This window comes from Leptodactylus fuscus, chromosome 7, assembly GCF_031893055.1.
Source record: "Leptodactylus fuscus isolate aLepFus1 chromosome 7, aLepFus1.hap2, whole genome shotgun sequence".
Taxonomy (NCBI): domain Eukaryota; kingdom Metazoa; phylum Chordata; class Amphibia; order Anura; family Leptodactylidae; genus Leptodactylus; species Leptodactylus fuscus.
This window is the reverse complement of record NC_134271.1, coordinates 85867580-85892171: the sequence shown is the minus strand read 5'-3', so window position 1 is coordinate 85892171 and position 24592 is coordinate 85867580. Positions and strand designations below refer to the sequence as shown.

Genomic DNA, 24592 nt, shown 5'->3' with positions numbered 1-24592 from the left:
GAATTAGATTCCTGCTCCTTGGCTCTAGCTTGAGAAGGACACAAAGAAATATGAAACTTCAATTAACCAAGCTGATCTTAGTAAATAAGGTTACTATGAATACAAAGCCGTCATGGCTATTCACCTGAATATGAGTCCTCTAATCTGAGACAAAAGCAGATTAGTTCCCTCGCTGATAGAGAGTGAAGCCGGCAGGTAGATTAGGAAGAATTCAGAAGCACACAGCACCTCTCCGACACATCCCATAAAGAAAGGAAATCCTGATTATAATCCGACTATGCTCATTAGAGGAGTGTTAGATTAATACAAAGTGACGAACAGTACAGCACAATGCTGGAACGTTTCACTGTATCTCCAAGACAATGTCCCAACACCCCTGCATTCATTCAGAGTGTATAGAACGAGAGTAACCCTGCTCCCCATAAGTATATACTTGTAAATAGGAGGCAGAATTACAGTACTTAGGGGCGGCATTATAGTAGTTATATTCTTATACATAGGAGGCCATAGTACAGTAGCCATAATCTTGCACATAGAATACACAAGAATTTGTCCAGCAGTCAAATGCATTCAATTAAAATTGTAATCTTTATTTACATAGTTTAATAAAATCCAACGTACAGACACAAACGCTTCTTTAGGAAATATTATTACAGCACTAGTTATATTATCATACCTCGAGACCAATATTATCAGTTCTATTTTTGTACATAAAGACATTATTATAGCAGTTAGATTTTTCCACATGTAAGCAGTACTTTAGCATCAATATACAGTAAAAGAAGCTCTGTTTGTTTTATGGCTTTGACAATTAATACATGGCCACTCTCTGACAGCGCAAGCTAGGTCAGGTCTGGGATCTGTAACTAGGCTGAAGGCGCAGGATAGGAGAGATCACATTATAATTTTGCTGCCATACTTGCATACCTGGAGCTATAATAGCCCTCTAGAGACCAGATCTACCCAGCAGTAACCTGGCACAGAATACACAACAGGCATCAAATGACACCTGACATTTATTCCATTCTTCAGATTGCAGAAGATTTACAAAGCTGAATAGTCAATCCTATGGCATGAGGCATAAATGGATGAGAGACAACACAAATCTGTCAGGGAATGCCCAAGTATTGCCACAGATATCACTATTTGTATAGAAGATTTCACAAAATAGTCATTCCTGAGAGTCTTACAATGAACAAGCAGCATAGACTCTGCATAATTCATCTGTGCCAGATAAGTATAGTATAGTATAATTTTATACAAGTTCTCCTTGTATTCACACTAATATTTTTCCATAGGTGGCCAGTGGTATAACAGTCATTTTCTTGTATATAGGTGCAGTATTATAGTACTTATATTTCTATACATCAGGGCAATATTATAATAATTATGCTGTATTAAAGGGGCTCTATCAGCAAAATCATGCTGATAGAGCCCACATATGCGTGAATAGCCTTTAAAAAGGCTATTCAGGCACCGTAAATGTTATATTAAACTACACCCCAGTTTTAAAATAATACCCTAAAAAAGAATGTGATCTACTTACGCATCGTGCACGCTGGGCAGGCATTCAGGGTGTGTCTTCTTCTTCATCCACGCCTCCTCTTCCTCCAATGTTCTTGGGTCCTGTCCTCCTCCGGCGCTCGCGAACTGACACGGATATAAAAAAATGGCCTGGGCGCATGCGCAGTAGCATGCGGCTTCTACTACGGCTACTGCGCAGGCGCCCAGGCCATTTTTTTTTAATTTATTTTTTTTTTTATGTTAGTTCACGAGCGCCGGAGGAGGACAGGACCGGAGGACATCGGAGGAAGAAGAGGCGGGGATGAAGAAGACGGCGCACCCTGAATGCCCGCCCAGCGTGCACGATGCGTAAGTAGATCACATTCTTTTTTAGGGTATTATTTTAAAACTGGGGGGTAGTTTAATATAACATTTACGGTGCCTGAATAGCCTTTTTAAAGGCTATTCACGCATATGTGGGGCTCTATCAGCATGATTTTGCTGACAGAGCCCCTGTAATATATATAATTTTGCAAAATTATAGTAGTTATATTATTATACATAAAGAACAATATTATAGCAGTTATTTTCTTGTACATAAGGGACAGTATTATAGTGATATTGGTGTACAGTAGTTATATTCTTATACAGAGTAGTATAGTATAATATTTTTATAAATAATATTGTAACAGTTATATTCTTGAGCATAGCTACCAGTATTAGAGTAGTTACCATACATACTTGTACATAAAAGCACTGTTATAGTAGTTATATTCTTGTACATTGTGGGTGGTATTAAAGTAATTATATTCTTGTACATAGGAGCAGTATTATAGTAGTTATAGTCTTGTACATTGTGGGTGGTATTATAGTAATGATATTCTTGTACATAGGAGCAGTGTTATAGTACCATAGTTATATTCTTGTACGTAGGAGAAGTATTATAGTAGTTATATTCTTAGATTTTGGAGCAGTATTATAGTAGTTATATTCTTGTACGTAGGAGCAGTATTATAGTAGTTATATTCTTATACCGCAGAGCAGTATTATAGTAGTTATATTCTTGTACATTGTGGGTGGTATTATAGTAGTTATATTCTTGTATGTAGGGGCAGTATTATAGCAGTTATATTCTTGTACATACTGAGCAGTATTATTGTAGTGTAGTTTTATTCTTGTACACAGTAGTATTATTAAAGAAGTTATATTATTTACAGTATAGTAGTATATGTTTATCCAGAGGTACAAGAGAAACAACAAGCACCAGAGCCATCTACAATGAGGTGTAGAGGGGTAAAGGACCTTAACAAAAGTCTTTATACTTCAATGACAAAACAGTCAGAAGAAATTTTTCCCCTTTCCTGGTATGACAACATTTCTCACAGTTCTCCCCTTTGTCTATGCATAACCCTCTTTCAGGTTGAACTTGTGTGGCTTGGAAGGTGTTTGCAGCTTTTGTGCGGACAGCATTGAGGTACTCGGTTTTAAGTGGTGTTTTGACAAATATTCAACTGTGAAGTCACAAAAACTATGTTCCTATGAAGGGTCTGATCTGGCGTCCAGTTACTATAACCTGTCTTTTCAAAGAGTCTCAATTCTATAGATGAAGAATGGCCTGAAAACCTGGTATTATTTCTACAGCTTAGTTAAACATGAGCTCTGTTCTACTGCTGGGCCGATGAATGTTCCGGGCAGCTTGACTCGCAGTGGCTACTTCAGGAGAGCAGGTAAACACACTGCAAGCAGAATACAGCACAATGTATGAATAATGCTCAACCCATGAGTAGTGAAGAGGTGGACACGATACTGGTTAGTTAGGATATCATGATCTTTATAGCAAATAGAAGTAGACAAGTAAGGAAGATTACAGGGTTGAAAATTAGGTGTGCTTGGAAGAAATGCTTAAATCTGTATGTCCGACAGGTCTTACTAAAGCAGGAGTTTGTCCAACAGGTCATACAAGAGGATAATAGCCGGCATATAATTACCTGGACATATACAGTGCTGAAGTATAAAGTATGACCACCAGGGTCAACAGGAAGACCAGGACCTACATATTATGACAACCAGGACATATGTGGTGGTAAATGATGAAAGAATCACCACCAGAATCTATATGATGCTGAAGAAATAAGAATGACTATCAGGACGTAGACAGTGATAAGTATGAGCACCAGGACTATATATATATATTATATATATATATATATATATATATATATATATATATATATATATATATATATATATATATATATAATATATATATATATATATATATATATATATATATATAAATATATATATATATATATATATATAAATATATATATATATATATATATATAAATATATATATATATATATATATATATATATAAATATATATATATATATATATATATATATATATATATATATATGGACAAGGAAGTCAGTTTGATCACCAGTATTTGTCAACAAGGGTTCCCAGGAACCCTGTGTCCCCTCAGCCTCAGGGGTTCCCCAGAACAGGGCAACATCAAGCCCTATTTCTTTTTCAATAGAAAAGGGAAACTGATTTTCAGTCTGTTCAAAGATCCACTGCAAAGTAGTAAAGACAATGAGGCAGATTTGCTATTGAAAATGCTGCAGAATTCTGGGGTAATTTGTACAAAAAACTCGAAACACATTTATCAACAGTTTTAGAAATTTTCTGCACTTTGCTTAGGCTTATTGGAAAACAGTTGTTGCCTTTCAAAAGGCATAGCTTAAAAGGCAATAGTCGCTGATTCCTGCATAGTTGGAATTTTTTTTCTAGCCTGCACCATTCCTGAGCAATCAGTTAGTTTTGGTGCTTGATGTGCTATTTAGGTTCTGTACTGTCAGGAGCAAGCCGGGGGTGTGATTCTGAGATTTGGCACTGTCCAGCTCTGATTGGAGCTCAGAATCACACACCCCGCCTGACACTGCCTGATCCTGCCCATCTGACAGTATAGAGACTAAATAGCATATCAGGGATCAAAACTAACCCCACTGATTTCTTGGGAGCTGCACTGGAATAAATGGAGCGAGACCTATTAACAGATGCTAGAGGTGGTGATTACCATTGGTGAATGGTCCTCTTTACACTACGTTACCCATACACTGGACAAAATTATATAATGCTTTACAAACCCCTTCACCAAGCTTTTTTGAGACAGGAACAGCATTAGGGATTCCCCAAGAGTTTACACAAGATAAAATCCAGATGGTGATGCAGGAACGCATCCACAAAATTTCTGTTACCATTATATCTATGGCAAAGCCGTCGGCGTTTCCCTAGATATAATTGACATGCTGCAATTTCCAAAGCTGCGCCAGTTTTGGAAATCGCAGCGTGTCCGAGCTGTGTTTTTTACCGCATAGTGGGCATGGGATTCACAAGAATCCCATCCACCTTGCAATTACTGTAAAACGCCACGATTTTTACCGTGACGATTCTGGCCCGTGGGGCCCCAGTTTAAAAAAACATTGCATAGGTCATTTGTATGTTGTTTTTTCAGCTACCTGATTTTTTTCAGTTATTGAGATCTGCAACTGACTCCTATTGAAAAGAATGGGGAGCAGATTTTGAGGCAGACTCTGCCTAAAAATCCTCCTGCAAAAAACCACAATAATTTTATTTAGAGGCTAGAGTCAGAATTGGTAACTTTTTTCTGCCTCTGGCTCCAGCTAAAACTTCTTGAACTGAACTTGACCCAATCAGTAATGTGCTAAACTAACAAGTATTATATCAGTTGAATACAGTAGTGATTGCTTGGGACTTGGTTGTGTGCATGGCCATTTTGTGGCACATCAGTGTTTATGGTTATTGTTCTTGCAGTATAAGCATTTGTAAGCCAAACCCAGGATAGGCTAAGGCCCCACGTGGCATCCCGCAGGAATATATATATATATATATATATATATATATATATATATATATATATGTGTGTGTACCGTATTTTTCGAACTATAAGACGCACTGGACTATAAGACGCACCTAGGTTTTAGAGGAGGAAAATAGGGAAAAAAAATTTGGAAGCAAAAAATGGTAAAATATTTAATATATGGGAGTTGTAGTTTTGCAACAGCTGCAAGGCCACATTGACAGGTGACCCTGCAGCTGTTCGGGGACGCATAGAGTGTTTTTTTTTGCAGGGCCAGAAGTACTTTTTAGTTATACCATTTTTGGGGACTATCTATTGCTTAGATCACCTTGTATTGAAAAAAAACCCGGTGGTTTATGATATATGATTTTCTACTTTTATATATATATTCTAGGGACAGGAGGTGATTTAGAACTGTTATTTATTTCATATTTTTAAAGTTTGTTTTTTTTTTTTTGTTTTTTTTTTTACTATTTTATTCCCCCCCGGGGGCTTGAACCTGCGGTCACTTGATTGCAAGTCCCATAGACGGCAATACAACTGTATTGCCGTCTATGGGACATTCTGTCTATTAGTATTACGGCTGGTCCTAGACCCAGCCGCAATACTAATATAGCAGTGACAGGCCTGGGAGCCTCATTAGGCTCCCGGCTGTCACCCGAACAGGTCGGCTCCTGCGATATCCCCGCGCAGGAGCCGGCCTGCAACTTCACAGGAACGGGGCCGGTGGGGACCGGCCCCGGGGGAGAAGGGGCCACCGATACTGACCCGGCATCCGCTGTACTAGAGAGGCGGATGCCGGGGAGGGATAGACGCCGGGGCCTGAAACATCGCTGCGCTCCTCTGCCCTGCATGAAGCCAGCGGCGGGGGGACGGAGAAGCAGAATAGCATCACTCCTCCCGCTGCTGGCTTCATGCAGGGCAGAGGAGCGCAGCGATGTCTCAGGCCCCGGCGTCTATCCCTTGCCAACATCCGCCTCTCTATTACGGCGGGTGCCAGGCACCACATTCGGACTATAAGACGCACCCTTCTTTTCCCCCCAAATTTGGGGGGAAAAAAGTGCGTCTTATAGTCCGAAAAATACGGAAAAAAATATGGAAACCGCCAGTGTTTCCGTAGAAATAATTGATATGTTGTAATTTCCAAAACTGCAATGGTTTTAGGACTGAAGCGTGTCCGCACTGTGTAGTTTCCTACAAAATGTGGATGGAATCGCTAGAATCCCATCCACTTTGCTGTGACTGTAAAACACTGCAGTTTTCTCCGCGGTGTTAATGCCAGCACATGTTGCAGAAGTCCTCACACCTGTGGAAAGAAATACCCTGCTCCATGTGTCATTTAACACTGAGCGGGATATCACTTCACAGATAGGGAAATTGTCATGAGGAACTCCTAACAGATCACAAAGCACCTTCTTACTTGTAAGCGCAGAGAACACGTTCACAGATCACTACTAGGATTTCAGTAACACTAATCTCCTGTGTGTCCTTTCACTTTGTGTTATCCATCGTAGGTCCAACGTACCGCAGCTAAACTATTTCAAGACTAAAAAAACTAGAGCAGAATATTTGAAGGAATTGTCTTTATGCTCACAGTGGTTCCTTTTACATCTGTAATTCAGCAGTTCTAAGGCCTTAGTCACATGCACGCATATTACATACATGTGCCATCTGCAGTCTTCATAGATGGTATACATACACGTTAATTCCACCATAGGTGGAACAATTGAAACACATCCTTATTTCTTAATCATCACACCAATAGAAATTTATGGGTCCGTGAAAAAAAATGGATGACATCTGTGACCCAGAGACATACAAAATATGGAAAATGAAACAAAAAATGGATCTGCTTTTCACCTTTGTCCATCTAGAGCAGGGGTAGGCAACCTTCGACTCTCCAGCTGTTGTAAAACTACAACTCCCAGCATGCATACTTTCTCTGCTGTTCTTGGAGCTCCCATGGAAGTAAACGGAGCATGTTGGGAGTTGTAGTTTCACAGCAGCTGGAGAGCCAGAGGTTGCTGACCCCTGATCTAGTGTGATAACTGCCTCATAGACTGTTACATATGGCAGCTCAGGTTACATATATTTCTGCTCATAGCTTATATTAGGGAATTGCTACATAAGCTATTTCTTCATACATTTTGGCATCATTTAAGAATAGTGTGGGCTGTGGCGAAACTGAATCTAGAAAGTCAAGTAATTACGGGTTCCTTTGTTAAGTCCTATCCAATTATAGGCATCAGTAGTTTTTCTTACTATTGAAAGTGAAGCTGCAAACCAGGCTGCCATTCAGGATGTGCTGAGAACACCAAGCTGCCCAGCTAAGAAAAGGAAGGAACACTCTGCCCGCCACAGGCCTCAAGACTTCAATTACAGTAAGGCAAAGAATCACAACCGAGAGGCTGATGTGAGTGAAAGGATGTGGCGACAAGCTTCAGCCTCACTTTCCATTGTACATATGAAAAACAGAAGCTACCTCTTGGTGTTATCAGCCGCCCCGCCTGCTAATGTCTTCTGCTGCCTAATTAGAGGCTAATGTGTTCAGGACTCTTATCAAACACTGCAGAACACCGGCGTAATAAAAGCGTATCCGCTCAGACAAGTATAAAGAAATAGAAGAAACCATATCATCTAAAGGCTCTATAGACTGAGCCTAAGACACCCCATTTGTGAATCATACAGCTTTGTTCATCCTGCGCTTCCTGGTTCAGGCATAGAATGCTAGGGCTAAAGTAAAATCTGGTATCAAGCCAAGCATAAGAACAGTGCCTAAGCAGAACAGATATAGATATGCCATAAAATGGGAATAACATTTGTATGGTGAGAGCAAACCCTTTGTCCATGGGTTGTGTCTGGTACAGTTCAGCATCTTGCTCAGCTCCAGTAAAATGAAAGGAGTAGAGCTGCAATAATACAAACAACCAGCAAACAGGTGTGGCGATGGTTTTGGAAGAAACAACCCTCCCTTTATGGTCAGATGTATTGGCTGGACCAATGTAAGGACTCATGCACATGACCATGTGCACTGTCAGTGTACTAGCCCAATGACCCATTTACTTCTATGGCCCTGTATACACAACAGTGTATTTTCATGGCCCCGACTGCAATCTGTGCCCACCAACCTCAGTAAATAGGGCTGTGGAGGCACAGAAGGAACACGGAAGCCAATTAATCACAGCCCTCCAACATGCACAAGGACATATGCATGTCGCCCTATGGAGTATGATGCTAGATATCCCTGCTGGACTACTGTCCTGTACCAAAAACACAATGACGTGACCCTAGTCCCAGTGTTCGGACTGGGAAATACAACTGACATCTAGGTTAAATCTCGTAGATTGAATACACCGCTGTGTCTAAGTCTAAGGGTATGTTCACACTGAGGAAAAGGTCGCGGAAACCTTTTCCGCTATGTGAACATTCTGCGCTTCTCGCCGCAACGGTATGCCGATAGAGCATCAGCATTCCGTCACAGCATCCCGCTCTTGTGTAGGTCCAAAGGAATGGGCCTACACTAGAGTGTGTCTTAAGCCACGGACGCTGCAGCTGATTCAACCGTGGAAACCTCAGCAGAATGGGGCATGTCGCTTCTTTTTTCCTCTACTAACTAGCAGAAAAAAGAAGCGAGCGGCTCCCATTGAAGTCAGTGGGAGCTGTTTTTGGCAGCAGATTTTGAGGAGGATTACACGTCAAAATCCGCTGCCAAAAAACTGTGTGTGAACCATCTCTGTTGCAGAAACGCAGATTTTTTTTTTTTTGGTTGCAAATTTTGCTGCGTTTTTTTGAGCTAAAGCCAGAAGTGAAACGACCAGAAGGTAGTAGTATAAGAATTTTCTATATACCGTATTTCTTGTTTCTTTTGTAGCCATGCTTGGCTTTGGCTCCAAAAAAAACTTAAAATTTGCAACAAAAAAAGCTACATTTCCTCAAAGTGGGGCCTTAGCCTAAGGGTAGGGCTAAATAGCAACATGTAAATGTGCAGCATAAGATCACAATTGTGCAATACTTGTGAATGGGAGTGTGTTGTAGCCCACAATGTGCTGTGGCTGGAAAATGATAGTTGGCAAATATCAAACCCTGCTGCATGACGAAATTCACTAAAATTGGGAGTGACTTGCCAAAATTTTAATGTTTTGTGGCCATTAACTGCAGTTTAGACATAATCTAATGTTTCTGGTGCCGAACACGGGATGGGTTACTTCCCTGTTCTGTGATTAGACTGCTACACCAAGGTTACATGGTGATTTTGGCAAAAACTCCTATCACATGGTCAAAGATCACAGTGTTGCTCTTTCACTCTTCATTAATATAAGTGAATGAAGTCGCATTATGACATAGCGAATGATACAAGCCCAACCTATAGTCAAAAAAAAAAATTGAGCCGTGTTCAAATTTTTTTGTGACTCTGAGTCACAGTAGCAGCACCCTGGGGACACAATGTAACACATTAATCAAAATTATATTAGTTATAGGAATCGAGGCCAAAATTGCCATGGAGCCCTGGTCTAATGCTTACAGCAATCCTGATCACAGCGGCATACTGGAGAATTGCTATTTATGGCAATCGTTGTAGGGTTATTACGTGGAAACAAGCGCATTCACGTCAGGGGAAGGACAGTTTTCCAGTTTTTGATGACAAAACTAGGAGGTGATTGAAAATGAAGGAGAAGTACCATCTGTCCTTTAGGGCACAGCCAGACAGTGTGGCAGCTGTATGCAGCTGAAGCCCCAGGGCCTTAGGTTTGTTCCAGGGTTAATGAAAAAACAAATTGCAACACCATTTTAGGCTAAGGCCACACGGGACGACCCGCAGCTATAAAGCGCTGCGAGAAAAAACGCGCCGGAAACGCATGGAGGTTCTTTCTGCAGCACATTAAACAGAATGTTTGCAGAGTTTTCCTCTGCAGACTTTCTGTTACAATTATATCTAAATACCTCTTTGCAGTTATTGTAAAACACCATGATTTTTCCCATGGGGCCTCAGCCTTAGGCCGTGGCCCCACGGGCCGGAAACGCCCGATTTGGCCACTGCGGAAACGCCACTGGAAAAACTGCGGTGTTGTACAGTACTTGCAAAGTGGATGGGATTCATGCGAATCCCATGCTCACTTTGCGGAAAAAATCTAAGTGAGGACACGCTGTGATTTCCAAAACTGTTGCAGTTTTGAAAATCGCAGCATGTCAATTATATCTACGGAAACACCAGCGGCTTTCCCATAAATATAATTGTAACAGAAAGTTTGCGGAGGAAAACTCAGTGAACTTTCTGTTCAAAGCGCTGCGGGAAGAACCGCAATGCGTTCACGCCACGGTTGTTCCTGCAGCACTTTAACGCTGCGTTTCCGCCCAATGGGGCCTTAGCCTTCGGCTTTTTTGTTGCAGACTTTGTTGTGGTTTTTTGAACCAAAGCCAAGAATAGATTGAGCAGACGATAGTAAATATATAGGAAGCTCTTATACGTCTATGCCTTTTGTAGCCATTTTTGTCTTTGGCTTAAAAAACTGCAGCAAAATCTGCAACAAAAAAAAGCTTCATTTCCACAATGTGGGGCCTCAAAGATTTGTAAAATCGTCTAAAACAGAAATTGTCTTTGTAGGCCATAGTAACCAACCACCGCTCAGCTTTCATCTCCATGGGCCAATCCACACGTAGGAAAGTGAAAAGGAATTTTAAGCGGTCAAGATTCCGTCTCAGATTCCCTGTGCATCCCGCGTTAGAAAGCTGTAGCAGCGGTATGACTTTCTGCAGTAGGTTTATTCGCCTCAGAACTAATGCGCAAATCACCTTGAGGATTCTGCCATGGGTTCTGGGGCTGAATCAGCCGTAGAATCGGCAGGAAGAATGAGCAGGGCCCTTGTCAGTGTCTGCCACTGAAAACAAAGGGAGGCAGATTCAGGATGGAATTTGGAGCTGATCTTGAGGCAGAATCTTTAAAATCAGCACCAAATTGTTCTGTATGAACTAAGGGTGCATTTACACGGTGGAAAATGGCACTGAATTTGGTGTGGAATCCGCGTCAGATTCAGCGCTGAAAAAAAGCCTCCTATTGACTTCAATGGGTTCCTTTTTAGCAGAAAGGAAACCACGTGGAAAAAACACCTACCCATAGAATTCTATGGGTTCCACTAGCTTTTTTTTTCCAGCTAGTGGATTTTTTCCACTAGCGGAAAAAAAAGCTTCCTTCAGGCAGATTCTGCCTGCAAAAACCAACGCTGTCAATGGGAGGCAGAAAATACATGTGAAATTGGCAAAAACCACGTGGAAAAACCGCATACACTGTGCTGGAGGAAAAAAAAAATTCCTAATTCCTGAAGCAGATTTTTTCCTCGCCAAAATCCTCCACAAAAAACTCTGTGTGAATGGACCCTTAGGCCCCGTTCGCACGGGGCAAGAGGGAGCGGATTTTGGCGTGGGATCCACGTCATAATCCACCCCCTCACAATGGTGGTCTATGTAGACTGCTAGCGTCCTATTTACCGCTACCAGCATGTTGCCGCTAGCATAAAAAAGAAATGAGCTGCCCTTTCTTCAGGTGGAATCCGCGGCTGATTCAGGCCTAATTCATTCAGGCCATTCATTTGGGCCTAATCCAGAGCGGAAAGCCGCGATGGGATGGCGTCGACTGCATCGGCACCCCGTCGCGGCAGCCACGACGGAATATGCACACGCAGAATTGCGTGTGAACTAAGCCTTACAGTGCACTTGAAAATAAAAGCTGTGTTGTCACTGGTTGCTATAGGCAACAGCTTTTTTTTCTTCTTTTTTTTTTACACAGTTTCATAAATCTGACTAAACGTCTATTACAAAGTGTCATAAATTTTACTATACAGAGATTAACCCCTTAACAGAAATGTCAGCTGTGTGTTGTCATACATATTACAATGTCAGTCCCACAGACTTGGTGTATAAACACTCTGTACAAACAGTGGCACATGAGGACACTGGGACAATAGTAGGAATCCTGTCCATTCACAAAGTGCGGCCCGGGCACTGAGGATAGCGGACTTATTGTGTGTGTGTGTAACAATGGGGCCTGGAGTAAGGAGCGATGGTCACCATGTGTGTAAACAGAAACGTCTCCCTGGTAATGAGCACGTTCCACACTGACAGCGAGCTGCACAGTGACCTGGATGTGGTCTATGTCGCTGACAGCACAATGTAACCTCTGCCGCTACATCTAGGGTCTTATACAGTAATGTCTTCTATTGGGGTAAAAAAATATCATTATCTGCAGTTGTAAAGCTTTCTATCAGAGCGGTTATAGCAACCATATAAGTTGTTACCCAGATTTCGGAGATGGAATTTGTTTTATCCTAACAGGAGTTTATTCCTGGGAAAGCTGGAAACAGTCAATATGGCTGGCCGCTCCAGCTGCCTTAGCCGTAGATTCCCAATTTTGCCGGTCATAATAGTCAAGGTCTATTACAACTCTGTACTGCATCCACAATGCTTATCACCCAACTAGACTTAGGGCCCTTTCAATTTTTCAGTCCATGAAAATAATGGACAGCACACAAGCAGCTCAAAGTGACTACAGACACTTTCATGTCCGTTTTTTATCACAGACTGAGACATGAGAAAAAATTATGGCATGTATGAAATTTTTTCTCTTTTCTTTACTCGTATTGGTCATGCAAGTCTATGGGGTTTTCAAGCATTTTGCTTCCCGCTCGTGATTAGGCCCCGATGAATGGGCCTAATGAGGAGGGAGTCTTGAGCCGCTGACCCCACAGCTGAATCAGCCGTGGAATCTGCGGCAAGATCGGCACTTCTTTTTTCCGTGTTCTGCTGCGATCTCTGCCTCCCATTGAAAACAATGGGAGGACTATTCTGGGAAGAGTCTGCGCTGGATTTGGGGGCGAAATCTGCCCCGAGATCCTCTGCAAATTCCTCCATGTGAGCACACCCTTAATAAGTAATGTAAATAAAGTTGCATATATATACCGTATATACTTGAGTATAAGCCAAATTTTTCAGCACAGTCGGCTTATACTCGAGTCAGCAAAAAATAATTTTATTTATTTTCTTTAGAGGGGGGGGGGGGGGTCTATGACCAGCCGCAATATCAATGTATAGAATCTCCCCTTTCCCAGCATCTATTGCACCCAAAAACTCCGACCATTTTAATTTTTGAATTTTTCCAGTAGCTGCTGCATTTCCCCCCTAGGCTTATACTTGAGTCAATAAGTTTTCCCAGTTTTTTGTGGTAAAATGTGTGGCCTCAGCTTATATTCGGGTCAGCTTATACTAGAGTATATATGGTATGTCTTATAGAGGAAACCTCTGCAGACTTTCTGTGAAAAGCGTTGCAAGAAAAACCACAATGCGTTTCCGAAGCTGTCTTTCCCGCAGTACTTTTTCGCTGCGGCCTGCTGGTGCAGCTTTAGCCTAAAACAGATTGCTTCACCGATCCGATTGCTGACATTTATCTGAGTGTCTTATAGCTGGGCCCAACCATGTGAGGTTTGGGCTCCCAGACCTTATGAAGACAGGGGTCCACAAGTCAAACAGCAGTGTTGCATATTCTCAGCCACTGCTCCATTCACTTCTATTGAACTGGCAAAGATAATCATTCAGAAAGTCCCATAGAAGTGATTGGTGTAGGGCTAAGCATGCCACTGCTATTTTATTTATATAGGTGTCACGTTCGTGTCAGAGTCCAGACACAGATTGCAGGCTGCAGATAGCACCACTAAGGAGACAGGGGAAGGAGACTATCCCTGGCACTACGGTGGCTAGCTAGGCCCTGCCTACGGGTGGTGGTCAGCTGTCTCCAAGCTAACCTTGGCCCCGACGACTCCTGGCTCTCTAGCACGAAGACCTGATAGACAGACAGACAGGGCAAGAGCTGCAAGAAAGCTAGGGACTGGGGATTCTAGGGTGGTGACCCCTACAGAAATAAAGGTGCCGCTGCAGACAAACAGGACGGGAGGTGTTGGACAACTGACACGCAGCACAACAAAGTACAAAACAAGAGGAATGAGGAGAGGGACAGTGGAGAGGTGAGGAAAGGGCAAACACGAGACTGGGGAAAAATAAACTGGAACCCACCTCAAACAACCGGCTAGTGCCAAGCAAACAGACGTGAAGGGAAGGGCCGAGTAGAAGTGTGGAGGGAAAACCAACTCACACACAAATAACACTCAAACTCCTTTTAGTCAGTAAGCACAAGCAAATCACTCCTCTTCCTCCTAAGGCCAAGAATTCTAGGTTGGGACCACAAAAACCGGCAACTGGTGGAGCCAGCCCTCTTCCTAATAAAGGCCCCCAGATCCTCCCATAGGATGATGGCGACCCATAACACCTGAGGTTAGACTCGTATAACCTCAAGTGTGTTCAGAAGTCCAGAACACTATGTGCACACTGATGGCTCAATGGCAGGGAACCCAGCAGCCGACCACAGAAGCCCGGATCAAATCCCCGACAGAACAGTACACCAACAAACAATCAGGTCATGACAATAGGGCACTTGGGGACCCCGGGCCACAGTGGTCAGACCTCCAACCTTTCTCTTAATCTGTGGACAGTGTACAAATAAGGAAACTTTCATGTCAGCCATACTGATTATCATCCATCTTTCCCAGATAGAATTCTTAGGCATGTCTTACATTCAATTAGAAAAGCTTAATGACAACATATATGATGGTGGCGGCCATATTGGTGGTCACCCAGCTGCGCCAAGAGCAGATAAGAATAACAAAATCAAACCATGTTAAGAACTTGTAGAGGACAACTCAAGGTATTATATATAAAGGAAATCCGGGTGATTTTAGGATAAAGGTAATTGTGCCCCCGCAATGTGCAGGTGACATCTTCTTTGTTGCTGAGGCCTGAAATGTGATGATGGATTTGGAGAGAAGATTGCAGGGAAATAAAAAACAGACATTCAACTTGGAACAATAGGATGTGATTAGAAGTTGTGTGTCGGAGCATTATTCAAGGCATGGACATCATGTAACAGCCACACAATGGGCAATGATGAGGTAATCTGCATTCTTCCCTGTAATGATGAGGGGGAGAGAGATGACACCATAAGAAATGATCGGCAGTGAGATACCAACACAGAATCTGATCTCCTGCCTCCGCCTACTGAAGTTTATCTCCTTCAGCAAGCAGAGCTGCAGTGTAAAGCACAAGGAAGGGACAGAGCAGCAGCCTGAGCCTCTGATCTGAGTAGTGTGAATGCCATGAGACAATCATAGTTGTTTTACCACAGTGGAGCAGTGCTGCAGTGTAAAGCCTGGGGGTATGCAGAAAGGCAGCCTGGACCTCCAGTAAGAGCGGAGGTGGAGTTTAAGGCTTAAGCCACACGTTGCGGAAGCCCAACTTTTTTTTATTGCAGATTCTGCTGAGGCTTTTGGAGCCAAAGCCAAGAGTGGCTATAAAGGGAATGGAAATAAAGTACTTATACTTCTTACTGCTCAAGCCACTCTTAGCTTTGGATCAAGAAACAGCAGCAAAATCTGTAGCAAAAAAAGCAGTGTTTCCGCAATAAAGGGAGCATTATCAGACTGATATATCCGAGTTTATAACACCCCTCGAAAGACATCCAAGACATCCAAAACTTGTTTAACATCACTGTAACCAGAACATCACATTCGGAACCTGAATACGTATTATAAAATTGAGAAGCACAACACAGATACTGCTCATCCGTTCCCATAAAAGCACCTATGAAAAGAGGTTATGCAGCGGTGGGAGTGTGTGTTATGCAAATCTGTGCCCAACCTGCTGCTGCGGAACATCCTAATATATACCACAGCTGCTACAGAAGCTCATACACATCACAACTGCAGAACCTCACAATACACATTCTGGATGTAGTAGAAGCTCATAATACAAACCCAAGCTGCTGCAGAACCTCACAATATATAATTCAGATGTTGTAGAACCCCACAACAAACATCTCAGCTGCTACTTTACACAACCCTAAACTTTCATATGGTCACTGAACTTCATAACAACTAAGGGTGACTGTACCCTGGAGACATCTATGGCTGCAACTGGATTCATGGAGTGTGGCGTCTCAGCTCTGTTTACTCCACAATCCCCCTACCTCATAGGTGATGTGAATATGCAAAAGGATCCTCTTCTTCATCTTAGCAAATGTGGGATCATTTACACATTTGCTACTTGCCCCCCCTCCTTGATATAAACCCCTACCCTGATCCCTACGGTGTAAGGTTTTAGAATTGACAATGGGTCCCCTGAAGCTGAAGAGCCACTTGTCAGAATCTGGTCGGAATTCTTCTGATCAGTGCTTAAATATAAAGCCTCATAAACTGTAAGATGATTGTGGTTTCCATGCAACAGAAGATTCAAGTGCTTAACACTTGGTGCACAAGACTGCTGCTTCCAGAGCTAATCACAGCGGCCATGCAGATGATTAAGAGGGCATTAATGCCACCCCTCCTGCAGAATGGGACAGGCCACCAGTCAATGCTATGAACTAATTAAAGGCAAAGCTGCCTGCGGAACATGTGCTTGTTACGTAACGGTACCGTGTCACTCGCTTCCCTGGACTGTACGTTGTACACATTCCCACCCACTAATGATGTCAGTCACAGAGTAGAACAACCTGTACGTACATGTAACATGATGTGCTTAACGTACAAAGAAACAAATCCATCAAGCTGAAGGGGGAATTCTACATGTCTCAAGATAAGGTCATTGGGGGGGGTGAGGTGTAACTCGAGAGAAGATGCCCACTACTTCAATTAACTAAGGGTCCCAGTTAAAGTTAGTCTACCACCGCCAAAATCACTTCTAAACCACTTACATGCTGTAGTTCTTGCTACCAAGAAGATCATTTTCTAGACTGAGGCCCCATGTTCCAGAAATGCAGCTTTTTTTTTGTTGCAGATTTTGGTGCGTTTTTTTTTTTTTTTTTTAACCAAAGCCAAGAATGACCACTAAAGGAATAGAAAACATATAGGAAACACTTATACTTCTACCACTACTGGTTTTGGCTCAAAAAACCACAGCAAAATCTGCAACAAAAAAGTTGCATTTCTGCAACATGGGGCCTCCGTCACCAGAAACCATCAACCCAGCCCTGTAGGTTATGGTCACCTGAATCAAACAGTGAATTGGTGCCCCCGCTGACGAGACTTCACCATATGCAAATAAGGTCATTAGAGTAACTGATCCAAAGAGGTAAACACATGGCTCTGGGCCACCCCCAACCTCTCATTCACTTGACTGGCAGTCCCATTCAATGTAAACCTAATGTCACCTGACACACTCACCACTGCTAATATTCTCAGCACATGCACAGTATATGTGACCAGGCAAGGATAATAACAGTACAGCGCATGTGCTGAGAATATGAATTTCAGCGGGTGCAACAGAGCTTCATGGCCAGGTAGGATTAGGTATACACTGTCACTGTGCTTTCAACCAGACAGAGCGAGCGGATGAAGGACAGCACAAAGCGGTGAGAGATTTACCTGTTTGGAGCAATGCAATAACCTTGTTACTCCAAGCAGTTCATTTACATTCTGACATAAACAACAATATCTCGGAACTCCCAGCATCATAAATCACTATGATACAAGGATTAGCAGTCTCCTGACTTGTAGTGCATGGTAACATGAAAAAAAGCAACACGACTGTACTGTGTGATCCCAACCTTAAATATATGGTGCTGATCAGAAACTACCAGTTATCAATGGCATGTGTGATGATAACACAACTGAAATGAATGATAATGAAATCTCCTCCAGTTACAGAGGAGCCCTCTTAAGACTGTATTAAGATATTAATCAGCTCTCATTGGCATTAGCCTTATTACACAGACCGAGTTATAGTGCATACTGAGAGGGGGAGGAACATTTTTATTCCGATATTGATGCAATGTCATAGTCTTAATTAAAGATATCCTACTGGATTAGGTATACAGCTCCTACGCAGATCTATGTGTTGCTATAGTCACAGGCTACTAACAAATCCCGTCTGGGAGGTGTTGAACCTTCAGTCATATGTTACTGCACTTCCTCTTCTGCTATTTGGAGGTTATCAAGAAGGGCTTATGTGTGGACTGCGACCTCAGAGACACATTGGACTGCGCCAAGTGAGCTATAGAGAAAAACCAAGAGAAAGGCTGAATAGAGGTGTGCCCCTGCTGGACAGGATGTATCCGCACTCCCATTCACATCAGTAGGAACACCAGAGATAACCAAGCGCTGTACTTCGCTACATTCAGGTTGAATTTCAGGATCAGTCACATTCAGAATCGGTGGGGGTCTCGGCTGTCAGGCCCCAATAAATCAGCTAGTTATCCTCTAACTTATGGATAGAGGATAAATATGTATGTATGCATAATACATGTGGCATAATGGCTGTAAGCAGGACAATCTGCTGCTTTTTATTTTAGTTTGAGACGCATGAGACTGGTTGCACCCCATAATAAACCAGACTGCGGATTCTTACTAATGAAACCAGAGCCTGACAACAACCTAAGACACTAAAACATGATGATGGTAAGGAACATTCTGTTATTTTCAAGATCTGGCAATAATATTAAAAACACAACAACACAGGTATCATCCGAACATTGCAGTTACCATAGAAACCCAAATCCTCTGACACTGGGGTAAAGTTATCTTAGCTTCTGGCAATATGACATTCCTTCTACACTGGTACCCATACAGAACTGTCCCAGTCATGTACATCCAGTATACTGAGCGAGTACATTATGGGTATAGTATTACGTAACAACACCGATGTGTCAGCTGCTAGTCCAACAAGTAACTAAGTAAAGGAATGATCACCCCATAAGAAGGAAAATGACAACCAAGAACACAACACATGAGCTACACAACAACTGAGAATCACCTACCCTAATGTATACATAGAGGAGATACATAAACGGGGGGCTGGTAGGAAGGAGGTAAAGGATACTGGGAGGGGGGGACTGGTAAGAAAGAATCACAGACACTGAAACAGGCTGCTAAGAAGGAGGTGCAGACACTGAAGGGTGGGGCTAAGACAGTGGATGGAGGAGTAGTAAGGAAATATGGTGGTAAGGATGGAGCAGCTGGTAGTAAGGAGGTACAGCCACTAAATGGAGGAGCTGGTAGCAGAGAGGTACAGATACTGGAATGTGGGCTGGTAATACATAGGTGCAGAAACTGGATGGAGAGGCTGATAGGCATAGACAAGGTTTGGAGGGGCTGGTAGTAAAGAGGTATAGACCCTGGATGGAGGGCTGGTAGTAAAGAGGTATAGGCACTGAATAGAGGGGCTGGTAGTAAAGAGATATAGATACTGGATGGAGGAGCTGGTAGTAAGGAGTTACAGAAACTGGATGGAGGAGCTGGTAGTAAGGAGGTACAGAAACTGGATGGAGGAGCTGGTAGTAAGGAGGTACAGAAACTGGATGGAGGAGCTGGTAGTAAGGAGGTACAGAAACTGGATGGAAGAGCTGGTAGTAAGGAGGTACAGAAACTGGATGGAGGAGCTGGTAGTAAGGAGGTACAGAAACTGGATGGAGGAGCTGGTAGTAAGGAGTTACAGAAACTGGATGGAGGAGCTGGTAGTAAGGAGGTACAGAAACTGGATGGAGGAGCTGGTAGTAAGGAGGTACAGAAACTGGATGGAAGAGCTGGTAGTAAGGAGGTACAGAAACTGGATGGAGGAGCTGGTAGTAAGGAGGTACAGAAACTGGATGGAGGAGCTGGTAGTAAGGAGGTACAGAAACTGGATGGAGGAGCTGGTAGTAAGGAGGTACAGAAACTGGATGGAGGAGCTGGTAGTAAGGAGGTACAGAAACTGGATGGAGGAGCTGGTAGTAAGGAGTTACAGAAACTGGATGGAGGAGCTGGTAGTAAGGAGGTACAGAAACTGGATGGAGGAGCTGGTAGTAAGGAGGTACAGAAACTGGATGGAAGAGCTGGTAGTAAGGAGGTACAGAAACTGGATGGAGGAGCTGGTAGTAAGGAGGTACAGAAACTGGATGGAGGAGCTGGTAGTAAGGAGTTACAGAAACTGGATGGAGGAGCTAGTAGTAAGGAGGTACAGAAACTGGATGGGCTATAAAGTATAGACAATGATTGGAGGGGCTGGTAATAAAGAGGTATAGACACTGGATGGAGGAGCTGGTTGGATGGAGGAGCTAGTAGTAAGGAAGTATCGGCACTGGAGAGGAGCAAGTAGTAAAGTGATAAATAAACTATATTGAGGGGCTGGTAGTAAAGAGGTATAGACGATGGATGGAGTGGTTGGTAGAAGAGTTAGATACCCAGGACAGGGGGCTGGTAGAAGAGTTAAATACACTGGATGGGGGGGGGGGGGTAGTATAGAGCTACAAGTACTCCAGGACAATGTTGCTGGTAAGGAGGTACAGACACTGGAGAGAGAGAGGCTGATAGTAAAAAAAGGTATAGACACTGGATGATAGTAAGGAGGTAAAGACACTGGGGAGAAGCTGATAGTAAAAAGGTGTTGTCACTGTAAGGAGGGTTTGTTATTAAGGAGGCACAGACACTGAAATGGGGCTGCTAGTAAGGAGGTACAGACATTGGGGAGAAGCTGATAGTAAAGAGGTATAGTTACTGTAAGGAGGGCTTGTTAGTAAGGAGGCACAGACACTGAAATGGGGCTGCTAATAAGGAGGTACAGACATTGTGGAGAAGCCGATAGTAAAGAGGTATAGTTACTGTAAGGAGGGCTTGTTAGTAAGGAGGCACAGACACTGAAATGGGGCTGCTAGTAAGGAGGTACAGACATTGGGGAGAAGCCGATAGTAAAGAGGTATAGTTACTGTAAGGAGGGCTTGTTAGTAAGGAGGCACAGACACTGAAATGGGGCTGCTAGTAAGGAGGTACAGACATTGGGGAGAAGCCGATAGTAAAGAGGTATAGTTACTGTAAGGAGGGCTTGTTAGTAAGGAGGCACAGACACTGAAATGGGGTTGCTAGTAAGGAGGTACAGACATTGTGGAGAAGCCGATAGTAAAGAGGTATAGTTACCGTAAGGAGGGCTTGTTAGTAAGGAGGCACAGACACTGAAATGGGGCTGCTAGTAAGGAGGTACAGACATTGTGGAGAAGCCGATAGTAAAGAGGTATAGTTACTGTAAGGAGGGCTTGTTAGTAAGGAGGCACAGACACTGAAATGGGGCTGCTAGTAAGGAGGTACAGACATTGTGGAGAAGCCGATAGTAAAGAGGTATAGTTACCGTAAGGAGGGCTTGTTAGTAAGGAGGCACAGACACTGAAATGGGGCTGCTAGTAAGGAGGTGCAGACATTGTGGAGAAGCCGATAGTAAAGAGGTATAGTTACTGTAAGGAGGGCTTGTTAGTAAGGAGGCACAGACACTGAAATGGGGTTGCTAGTAAGGAGGTACAGACATTGTGGAGAAGCCGATAGTAAAGAGGTATAGTTACCGTAAGGAGGGCTTGTTAGTAAGGAGGCACAGACACTGAAATGGGGCTGCTAGTAAGGAGGTACAGACATTGGGGAGACGCTGATAGTAAAGAGGTATAGTTACTGTAAGGAGGGCTTGTTAGTAAGGAGGCACAGACACTGAAATGGGGCTGCTAGTAAGGAGGTGCAGACATTGTGGAGAAGCCGATAGTAAAGAGGTATAGTTACTGTAAGGAGGGATTGTTAGTAAAGAGATGCAGACACTGAAATGGGGCTGCTAGTAAGGAGGTGCAGACATTGTGGAGAAGCCGATAGTAAAGAGGTATAGTTACAGTAAGGAGCGCTTGTTAGTGAGGAGGCACAGACACTGAAATGAGGGCTGATAGCACTGCGGAGCAGGTAAGAAGAGGGACAAACACTGGGATGGATGTAGAAAGAAGATTTAGACTCCAAATAAAGGAAAAGACAGCACATAGAAGGGCACTGACACTAGTAAGAGAGAGAAATTGTGGTATTGAGAGTGCAGGCAATGGAAGAAAGAAGTGGTACTAGATAGGAATAGACATTGCTGAAAGGACTGCACTAGGAGTTTACACTAAGTAGGGACAGACATTGTGGGCAATATAAGAAGGTAATAACATTTTAGTAACAGTCACAAGAGAAGAACCTTTTCTATTCTTTCAAACACTGCCTTTAATATACAGTATATCACAATGTGGCAAAATCTTCAGAAGGTGTTCAATACTTTGCTTGCAAGTCTATGTCATGGGTGCCACCTACCTCAGAAGGTAAACCGCCCTCTCAATGTCATTTAGCTCCTCATCTACTGTCAGCCTTTCAATTTCTTCAGGAGTCTGTAATAATAAATGACAACAGGTCAGTGGCTTCCAAAAACAAAAACAGACACCCCTCTCCTGCCCAGAAATATTATAATATGCACTTGGAGGCTATAATGAAAGGAGCGGAGGTCAATATAAAGCTCCGGTATGAGATGATCACCAGCGCTCTGCACTATAACACTATTACAGGATAGTACGGAGCACTTATACTCAAACAACAGGATAGAATAGGGGACTTATATACTGTGTCCTGCCCAGACCATAGCATTATTAGACTGGTATAAACTACAGTCACATCATTTAGGCAGCAAAGTCAAAGAAATACAAAATTCCTAGTGTATGACAACACTGCTGCCCTGTTCAATACAGTAGAATGATGTCATCAAGAGCAATGATGTCATATTTCTCTAGCACTGATCTAGAATTGATAGGAGAGGAGGTAAGTAAATTTACCTCAATCTACGGGGCAATTATGCTGAAATAATTTGGGTAACGCCTGTATAATATAACGCAATAGTTTCTAAACAAGAAGTAAATAGTGATATTTCCTTAGATGTGACAATGTTACCTTCAACACTAAGGTTTACAAGATAATGCCAAGATCCAGGGCCCCAATAGCTACACAAGTCACCTATTATGCAACAGGTGATACTGTGGTAATGTCAAAGTCTGATGACATCACAAGTGACCTGCACTGGCTGAGAAGGGGCAGTAAACCCATCATTGTACTGATAGAAACACCAAGGGATGACTTATGGTGTATAACATGTAGTGACCGCCATACGCAGTGTATAATAGGTAATATACAATACCAGAGAGATACACCATGGGAAACATGACAGTTGATTCAGATGGGGAGGGATTTTTGGAGGTTCCTATACTTTAGGTATAAACTCCAGGCTCTGCTCCAGGGTCCCCAATAGCGCCATCAGTCACCCCAATTCTATGATCTGGTAAAGTGATGACCTCATTACTCTATATCATACCGAGGAAGGGGGTGCAGAGATTGTACAGTAATCATTATACACACCCCCATCAGTTATTATTGAAAAACTGCAGCACATATAGATGCAGTGTATCACTGGGCACATAAGATTTATTACCTATGAAAGTTGGACTGATCGTACACTGCCACCCCCTCTTCCTTCCCCTCAATTATTAACGGGGATCTCAATAATTTCACGGACCCTTTCCTTGTGACATAACAGGTGGACACCGTGATGACGTCACGCAGAGTGCTGCGCTGATTATTCTAGTGCAGCCGCATTCTGGGGTGCTCAGTATCAGAGAATGACGTCACTGCCCCCCTCCACCCGGTACCGTTACCTTGAGGCTCCGCCGCACTGGACGCTCGATGATCGCCAGCTCCTGCAGGTCCTCGATGTATCCGAACAGACTGAGCTCCATCCTGGAGACTCCGGGGGGACGCGGGGAGATCAGGCAGCCGCTGCACCCCGCATCCTCCACCGGGAGCTCTTCACATGGCAGCAGCCGGAGATCCTGAGTGCGGGGGCGGCGGGAGAGAGAGGGGGCGGCGGGGGAGGACCAGGGAGGAGTCTGCACCGAGCAGATCACCGGGGAGAGGGGGACACTGTGACCGGGACCCGTGGGTGTTGAGTGTGGGACACTCGCGGGGGAGGGTGATGCAGGGGAGTTAGACACTCGGGCTGGTAATGAGCAGGGGCAGTGGTAAGTGGGCGCAGGCACTGAAGGCTACCGGTAATAACGGGGTACAGATACGTGGGAGGGGGCACTGGGCTTCGGCGGCGCTCAGATGACTGTGAGTCCGGATTTACTTGGCAAGAGACAGGTGCGGGGGGCCGGCGGCCGGAGTAGTGCTGGGACTAATGAGAGGCTGCGGACCCGCGGCTCATAGTGTCAGACGGTCGCGGCACCCGGTGATGGTCGGCTCTGTCCGGGTTCAGCGCTGTGAGGAACAGGAGGCGGCCTGCAGCGGGTGTGCGGCTCCTGGTCTCCATAGTAACGG

At 43.5% G+C, this 24592-nt stretch overlaps 1 protein-coding gene across 2 annotated transcripts in view; it reads right to left on the bottom strand.

Moving 5' to 3' along the window:
- PPP4R4 (protein phosphatase 4 regulatory subunit 4) overlaps positions 1 to 24126 on the bottom strand; it is an 85097-nt gene extending 60971 nt beyond the window's left edge. For both annotated transcript variants that reach the window (XM_075282444.1, XM_075282445.1), the window contains exons 1-2: positions 23932 to 24126; positions 22547 to 22620 (exon numbers count right to left, since the gene is read on the bottom strand). In XM_075282444.1, coding sequence (XP_075138545.1) covers positions 22547 to 22620; positions 23932 to 24012 — 155 coding nt within the window. In that variant the 5' untranslated portion in view covers positions 24013 to 24126. The remainder of the gene's footprint in view (positions 1 to 22546; positions 22621 to 23931) is intronic.
- Between the last annotated feature and the right edge of the window lie 466 nt (positions 24127 to 24592).